Source organism: Scyliorhinus torazame, chromosome 4, assembly GCF_047496885.1.
Source record: "Scyliorhinus torazame isolate Kashiwa2021f chromosome 4, sScyTor2.1, whole genome shotgun sequence".
Lineage (NCBI taxonomy): Eukaryota > Metazoa > Chordata > Chondrichthyes > Carcharhiniformes > Scyliorhinidae > Scyliorhinus > Scyliorhinus torazame.
The window spans coordinates 206,722,900-206,732,032 of record NC_092710.1 but is presented as its reverse complement, the minus strand read 5'-3'; the positions used below and the strand labels follow the sequence as shown (position 1 = coordinate 206,732,032).

General features: G+C 43.8%; 1 protein-coding gene across 7 annotated transcripts in view; it reads right to left on the bottom strand.

Annotated features, from left to right (window-relative positions):
• Positions 1-215: 215 nt before the first annotated feature.
• Positions 216-9,133, bottom strand: part of med23 (mediator complex subunit 23) — a 116,316-nt gene continuing 107,398 nt past the window's right edge. For all 7 annotated transcript variants that reach the window (XM_072499160.1, XM_072499154.1, XM_072499155.1 and 4 more), the window contains one exon: positions 216-1,782. In XM_072499160.1, coding sequence (XP_072355261.1) covers positions 1,612-1,782 — 171 coding nt within the window. In that variant the 3' untranslated portion in view covers positions 216-1,611. The remainder of the gene's footprint in view (positions 1,783-9,133) is intronic.

Here is a 9,133-nt window from a genome sequence, read left to right as displayed (position 1 = left end):
TTCGCAGAAAATTAATCGTCAGCAGGGTGGGGGCGGGAGGGGGTGGGTTAGGGCAACATAGATTAGTGGGGTAGTTAGGCAGGTCCTTGTAGGAGGGGAGCTGGTTTTTGCATTATGTTGATTTTTCTTTGTACACTGTTTTGTATTGTTATTGTTTACTGTGCCAAAGTGCCTCAATAAAATGGTTTATCAAAAAAAATAAACAGTCTGATGCATTTTATTACAATATGGTACATATTTTTTATTGATAAAAGCACATAAGGGAAGTGTGGATTATTCCATCTTTAGTGCTTCAGATTTCAAACAAATATTTGCAGAATTTACCCAAGTTCTCCAGACTACATACAAAAGTTGACCAATTAATGCAAATTGGCTAAGATTTGACTTGGCAAAGCAAATCTGTAAAACCATAACAACCTAATTTTAATAAAATATCTATTGAATATAATATCTATTGAATATCAAAACTTAAAATAGCTTGCGGTTAGTCAAATTACTTTATTTTGCAGTGATTTAACTCGTAAAAACATGAACTGGATGTAATGATACGGTTGCATTGCCTACTGAATAGTAAATCTGAATATAAATTAAGTTAAAAAAATTAAAGATTACTAGACAGTACTGATAATGTTCATACAGCATACATTTATTTTGCTCACATTAGATTGAAACAATTACAATAAGTGTTATAAATATTTATAAACCAATCCACAAATATTTCAGTTCATCCCATAATGACACGAGAAGAAGCAAAAACAGAAATACACTGCTAAAAAATTTGAGTGGTCTATAGGTCAGAACTGCTATTCTCAAAAATGTATTTAAAAGCGGCGAGTATGCCAGCCGTTTAAAGACCAGTTATAGTACCATTTGGGTCAAAGCACACCAATCACAATTTCAAGAATCCAGAGTTTAATAATATGGAGAACAGGATTGTCCCTTGAGAAAAAGGGGTGATAACTAAAGATTAAAATTCTGAAAAGTAGCTCACTTAATTAAGATTGGTAGTATTGAATATTAAATAGTATTAAAATATTTGGTTGTTGAAAAGGTTTAATTAACAAATTAAAACTGGTTGGGTAATTTCAAAAGTGTACACATTACTTTAGTTGAGTTCTTTTGACAATTAGGTTACTTCTTATATGATTCTAGTCAAAAATACTAGATATTATATTACAGTTCATGAACAAAATTATACGACTAATTGCAATAAAACTTGCAGAATGAAACAACAGCTGTCTTCAGCTTAAATAAAACATTTATTTGCATGTGTTGAGAAAAGCAACAGAAAGCATCACTAACAAAGAAAATTATATAATATAGCATTTACTATTAGGGTTAATTCATTGTGTGAATTACAATGTTCCAAATCAGTAGGACAAAGTGGGTGATTCATTGCACATTTCTGTAACAGTTCATTTTTCACTGAAGTAGCACTCAAACATTCAGACCATTAGTAAGGAACAGGAGAGCAACTGCAGCACATTATTGGCAGTTAACAATCTTTCTCCACTATTACTTGCATTATTCAATGGAAAGTATAAGTTCACAACAATTTTTTTTAACATCACAGTATTAGAATTCCTGGCATAACATGCTACCCATACCCTCTTACTGTGTTACTGGTAAAGCACCACCAGTGGACACCTGGCTGGAGGGGTTGGCTGGAGAGGCACTGCTTGACGCTTGCACTTGAGCTGCTGGTTCCACTTTGCTTATGTGAGTCACAAAGCGCAGTCGAAGTTTTAATGCAGGCCTCAGTGTACAGATTATTTTTTCCACCTAAAAATACAAAGCAAATGTCTCAGAATAAGCTGTTTTTGGTGATGGATGGGCTATTAGATTTCAAAATTAAATCATACATTCAGTTCGCCAATTTTTTCATTAACATATTACCTAATAATCACCACTACTTTTTGATGGTGGAGAGTTGCTTCTCAAGCCTCTTCTATGCAGTACCACAAAGATTACTCCTGTCTTCAACCGAATGACCATTAACTGATGCTAGCTTTCAGACAAATTGTTGCTGAGAGGGAAATCACTCAGCTTACTCGTAACTCAAGCAGCAACGCCGGACAGATCTATATTGTTGTAAGTTAACATTTTCTTGAATAACGAGGTATCTCAGATTCCCTGAATTCTTTACTTGTCTGACTTTGATACATAGGATTACTACCAATGGCAGGAGAAAATAAATGAGCACATAATCCATATTATCCTTCTCTCTGCCAAATGTTATAACCTTACACTGCTCTGTAACATAGTGGCATTTTCCCACCCAAAATCTTAGATGGCCAAAAGCTATCTAACACATTGATATCCATCGTTTATCACCGTTCCCAAATTGGTGTTGTACGCAAACAATCTCTTCCTCCAAATCATTTATTTTAATTTTTTTATAAATTTAGATTACCCAATTTATTTTTTCCAATTAAGGGGCAATTTGGCGTGGACAATCTACCTGCCCTGCACATCTTTGGGTTGTGGGGGAAGAGTGTGCAAACTCCATACGGACAGTGACCCAGCGCCAGGATCAAACCTGGGACCTCGGTGCTGTGAGGCAGCAGTGCTAACCACTGCACCACCGTGCTGCCTCGCCAAATCATTCAGAAAAACTTGCTGCGTCCCACTGGTAACTGACTACCAACCTGCGAGTTGGCGACATACTATTGGTTGTATATCAAACATTTGCCATTCCATTTTAATACATTCCAATCAACCCCATCGGCTAGGACCATATGGAGTAGCCTACTATGTAGTCAGTTATAGCTCAGTTGGTAGCACGGTCTCTTCAGATTGTGGGTTCAAATCCCACTCGAGAGACTGGAGCACAAAAGTCCAGGCTAACGCTCCAGTGTAGCATTCAGGAGGCCCTGCCTGTGAAGTATGCGGCTGTAAAAGATCCATGGGACTATTTTTTAAGAGGATCAGGAGAGTTATCCCTAGTATCCTACGGAATATTTATTTCTCTATCAACATTACTGCAAGCAAGGCTATCTGACCATTATATTGCTGTTTAAGGGAGCATTTTGCGCACAGTTTGGCGGTTTCCTGCATTACAACAGTGACTATACATTCAAAATAATTTCATTGATTATGAAGGTGCTATGGATGTCCTGGGATGGTGAACACGCTATTGAAATTCAAGTCTTTCTTTTTCATCATGTGGAAAATGGTATTGGCTTATTGAAATGCAGACTAATAACATTCATTCTCTACCCTTCATGGTAGTTAAGCATGATCTCCCATTAAAACCAGGCTGACTGCTTTAAACTGGTGTTATGTTAATATTGTCGTTAAATTAATGGAGCAGCAATTCAGAGGGCTGATTCAGACACCTCAAATCCCCACAAAGATAGCAAGGAAATTTAAATTCAATTAATTAAACAATTCTGGAATTAAAAACTGGATTGTTGTAAAAATCCACCTGATTCATCAAAGTCCTTTAGGAATGGAAATCTGCTGTCCTTCCTCTCTTTGGTCTATAATTACAGACACAGACCAATGTGAGACTTTACTACCCTCTGAAATGGCTCAGCAAACCACCAAAGCAATGGGAAGGTGTCATCAGCAGTGCTATCAAGCAGTACTTACTCACCAATAATGTGCTCACTGATGCTCAGTTTGGGTTTCACCAGGACCACATTCCAGACCTCATGATAGCCTTGGACTAGACATGGACAAAAGAGCCAAATTCCAGAGGTGATACAAGTATGACCACCTTTGACATCAAGGCAGCATTTGGCCAAATGTGGCAACAAGGCGCCCTGGTAAAAATGAAGTCAAGGAGAATGGAGGTGAGAGGTTGGGCATAAAATTATCTACTGGTTGGAGTCATACCTAGCACAAAGAAATATGGTTAGAATTGCTGGAGGCTAATCAGCTCAAACCCTAATTTGTTGTTTTTCCGAGCACGCGGCTCCCTAGAACATTACTGCAGGAGTTCCCAAGGACAGAGTTCTTGGCCCAACCATCTTCGGTTACTTCATCAATGACGTTCCTTCCATTAGAAGGTCAGAAATAGGAATGCTCGTCGATGATTGCAGTGTTCAGTTCTATTTGCAACTCACAATGAAGCAGTCCATGCTTAGAGCCCAGACAATTAGAAGTGCTGGTAAGTGGCAAGTAACATTTGTGTCACACAATGCCAGAAAAGATCATTACCAATAAAAGAGAATATAGCCATCTCCCCATGACATTTTTGAATGTCCACCAAAATCCTTGGTGTCACACTGACCAGCTATATAAATGTGGTGGCGACAAGAGGTCAGAGGCTGGGAATTCTGTAGTCAACTCCCGACTCCCTAAAGCCTGTCCACCATCAACAAGGCACATGTCAGGAGTGTGATGGAACACTTTTCACTTGCCTGTATGAATGTGGCTTCATCAACACACGTTTGACACATTTTAGGACAAAGCAGCCTGCTTGATCCACACCCCATCCACCACATTAAACATTCATTCCCTCCACCACCTGGCACAGTGGTAGCAATGCACATAATATAAGATATATTACAGCACTCCCCAAGGTTCCTTCAATAGCACGTTCCAAACCATGACCACCTGGAAGGACAAAGGTTTGTGCATTGGAACACCACCACCGAGGGGAGATAGTGGCACTGTGACAATGTCACTGGAGTAGTAATCCAGAGGCCCAGGCTAATGCTCTCGGGCATGGGTTCAAACCCCACCATGACAGCCAGTGGAATTTAAAATAGATTAATAAATCTGTAATTAAAAGCTAGTCTCAGTAATGGTGCCCTGAAATCATTGTCATAATAACCCGTCTGATTCACTAATGCCCTTTGGGGAAGGAAATCTGCTGTCCTCACCTGGTCTAGTGGCGACAGACCTACAACAACATGGCTGACTCTTAAATGCCCCAGCAAGCCACCCAGCTGTATCAACCACTACAGATAATGAATGAAACCAGGCAGGCCACCCGGCATTGACCTGGGCACCGGAAACAACTACAGCAAACCCAGCCCTGTCAACTCTACAAAGTCCTCCCTAACATCGGTGTGCTTCTTCCAAAATTGGGAGATCTGTCCCTCAGGCTAGTCAAGCAACAGTCTGACAGTTTATAAGATATGAATCCGTGAGTACATCTACGTCCCACATACCACCAACATCACTATGTCCTGCCCCACTGGCAGCACATTCCCACCAGAGGTGGCACAGCACAGTGATGTTCAATCAGGTGGGAACTGGCCTCCGAATCCTCAACATTAATTCTGGACCTGGTGAAGTCTCATGGCATTAGGTCACAACATGAGAAAGGGAACCGCCTTCGATTACCACCGAGAATGTGTCCCCGCACCCGATGGTTCAGTACCCCAAGTTGAGCACCACTACTTACCGAGTCCTAAATGACATAGATGTCACACTGGATATGTGAGAAAACCAAGAGGGAATAAACAACAATCTCTCACCATTTCTGTTCGTCTTTCAGTGCCTCCCATCTTCATCCCTAATGCCTTTTTCAAGCGGGCGAATAAGATTATTTTGGGCTTTGTGTGGGCAAGTAAAACCCCACGAGTGAATAAAGAGTTGCTGGAGCGCAGTCGGGTGGAGGGTGGGTTGGCGCTGCCGAATTTCTGCAATTACTACTGGGCGGCTAATATAGCCATGATTAGGAAGTGGGTAGTGGGGTCGGCATGGGAGCGGATGGAGGTGGCGTCATGTAAAGACACCAGTTTGGGAGCACTGGTAACAGCACCTCTGCCATTCTCGCCAGCCCGATGCTCCACAAGTCCGGTGGCACTGGTGGCTCTGAGGATCTGGGGGCAATGGAGGAGATACAAGTGAGGGAAGGGAGCATCGATTTGGACCGCGATTTATAATAACCACAGGTTTGTACCGGGTAGGCTAGATGGCGGGTTCTGGAGTTGGCAGAGGGCAGGAATTAGAAGGATGGGGGATCTATTTATAGATGGGAGCTTTCCCAGCTTGAAAACTTTGGAGGATAAATTTAAATTGTCAGCAGGGAATGGTTTTAGGTATTTGCAGGTTCGAGACTTCCTGAGAAAACAGGTGCCAGCCTTTCCGCTGCTGCCACCACGGGGGATACAGGATAGAGTAGGTTCCAGTACCTGGGTGGGCGAGGGGAAGGTATTGGATATTTACCAGGAGCTTATGGAGGTGGAGGAAACTCTGGTGGAGGAGCTTAAGGGCAAGTGGAAGAACGAGCTAGGAGGAGAGATAGATAGAGGCAGGGCTGTGGGCGGATGCCCTAAGCAGGGTTAATATCTCCTCATCATGCGCCAGGCTTAGCCTGATACAATTTAAGGTAGTCCACCGGGCACACATGACAGCGGCTAGGATGAGTAAGTTCTTCGGGGTTAAGGATGTGTGCGCGAGGTGCGCGGGAAGACCAGCAAATCATGTCCACACGTTTTGGGCATGCCCGAAGCTTAGAGGGTTTTGGCAGGATTTTGCTAAGGCAATGTCCACGGTACTAAAAACACGGGCGGTGCCGAGTCCGGAGGTAGTGATCTTTGGAGTGTTGGAAGATCCAGGAGTTCAGGGGGCGAATGAGGCCGACGTCTTGGCCTTTGCCTCCCTTCATCAAAAAGAAAAAGGAGGCATTTGTCAGGGCTAAAAGGCTGGGAACAGACAAAGCCTGCGTGGAATATAAGGAAAGTAGGAAGGAACTTAAGCAAGGAGTCAGGAGGGCTAGAAGGGGTCACGAAAAGTCATTGGCAAATAGGGTTAAGGAAATACCCAAGGCTTTTTACACATACATAAAAAGCAAGAGGGTAGCCAGGGAAAGGGTTGGCCCACTGAAGGATAGGCAAGGGAATCTATGTGTGGAGCCAGAGGAAATGGGCGAAGTACTAAATGAATACTTTGCATCAGTATTCACCAAAGAGAAGGAATTGGTAGATGTTGAGTCTGGAGAAGGGGGTGTAGATAGCCTGGGTCATATTGTGATCGAAAAAGACGAGGTGTTGGGTGTCTTAAAAAATATTAAGGTAGATGAGTCCCCAGGGCCTGATGGGATCTACCCCAGAATACTGAAGGAGGCTGGAGAGGAAATTGCTGAGGCCTTGACAGAAATCTTTGGATCCTCGCTGTCTTCAGGGGATGTCCCGGAGGACTGGAGAATAGCCAATATTGTTCCTCTGTTTAAGAAGGGTAGCAAGGATAATCCCGGGAACTACAGGCCGGTGAGCCTTACTTCAGTGGTAGGGAAATTACTGGAGAGAATTCTTCGAGACAGGATCTACTCCCATTTGGAAGCAAATGGACGTATTAGTGAGAAGCAGCACGGTTTTGTGAAGGGGAGGTCGTGTCTCACTAACTTGATAGAGTTTTGAGAGGAGGTCACTAAGATGATTGATGCAGGAAGGGCAGTGGATGTTGTCTATATGGACTTCAGTAAGGCCTTTGACAAGGTCCCTCATGGTAGACTAGTACAAAAGGTGAAGTCACACAGGATCAGGGGTGAGCTGGCAAGGTGGATACAGAACTGGCTAGGCCATAGAAGGCAGAGAGTAGCAATGGAAGGATGCTTTTCTCATTGGAGGGCTGTGACCAGTGGTGTTCCACAGGGATCAGTGCTGGGACCGTTGCTCTTTGTAGTATATATAAATGATTTGGAGGAAAATGTAACTGGTCTGATTAGCAAGTTTGCAGACGACACAAAGGTTGGTGGAATTGCGGATAGCGATGAGGACTGTCGGAGGATACAGCAGGATTTAGATTGTCTGGAGACTTGGGCGGAGAGATGGCAGATGGAGTTTAATCCGGACAAATGTGAGGTAATGCATTTTGGAAGGACTAACGCAGGTAGGGAATATACAGTGAATGGTAGAACCCTTAAGAGTATTGAAAGTCAAAGAGATCTAGGAGTATAGGTCCACAGGTCATTGAAAGGGGCAACACGGGTGGAGAAGGTAGTCAAGAAGGCATACGGCATGCTTGCCTTCATTGGCCGGGGCATTGAGTATAAGAATTGGCAAGTCATGTTGCAGCTATATAGAACCTTAGTTAGGCCACACTTGGAGTATAGTGTTCAATTCTGGTCACCACACTACCAGAACGATGTGGAGGCTTTAGAGAGGGTGCAGAAGAGATTTACCAGAATGTTGCCTGGTATGGAGGGCATTAGCTATGAGGAGTGGTTGAATAAACTTGGTTTGTTCTCACTGGAACGAAGGAGGTTGAGGGGAGACCTGATAGAGGTATACAAAATTATGAGGGGCATAGACAGAGTGGATAGTCAGAGGCTTTTCCCCAGGGTAGAGGGGTCAATTACTAGGGGGCATAGGTTTAAGGTGAGAGGGGCAAGGTTTAGAGTAGATGTACGAGGCAAGTTTTTTACGCAGAGGGTAGTGGGTGCCTGGAACTCGCTACCGGAGGAGGTGGTGGAAGCAGGGACGATAGTGACATTTAAGGGGCATCTTGACAAATACATGAATAGGATGGGAATAGAAGGATACGGACCCAGGAAGTGCAGAAGATTGTAGTTTAGTCGGACAGCATGGTCGGCGCGGGCTTGGAGGGCCGAAGGGCCTGTTCCTGTGCTGTACATTTCTTTGTTCTTTTTGTTCTTTGGTAGCCTGGAGACAGATCTTGTTAATGTGGAGGGACTCAAAGCCCCCAAGTGTAGCATGGGCAGCACGGTAGCACAAGTGATTAACACGTGGCTTCACAGCGCCAGGGTCCCAGGTTCAAGTCCCTGCTGGGTCACTGTCTGTGCGGAGTCTGCACGTTCTCCCCGTGTCTGCGTGGGTTTCCTCCGGGTGCTCCGGTTTCCTCCCACAGTCCAAAGACGTGCAGGTTAGGTGGATTAGCCATGATAAATTGCCCTTAGTGACCAAAAAAGGTTAGGAGGGGTTATTGGGTTACGGGGATAGGGTGGAAGTGAGGGCTTAAGTGGGTCGGTGCAGATTCGATGGGTCGAATGGCCTCCTTCTGCACTGTATGTTCTATGTAGAGACCTGGGTTAGTGACATGGCTGGGTTTCTCAGTCTCGAGAAAATAAAGTTCGCCTTAGGAGGGTTAATGTTAGGGTTCACCCGGAGGTGGCAGCCGTTCGTCGACTTTCTTGGGAAAATGAAAATGTCAGCAGATGCAGTATTCCAAGGGGGGAGGGATTGTTGTTGTATGGTTGAGGTGCATGAAGATT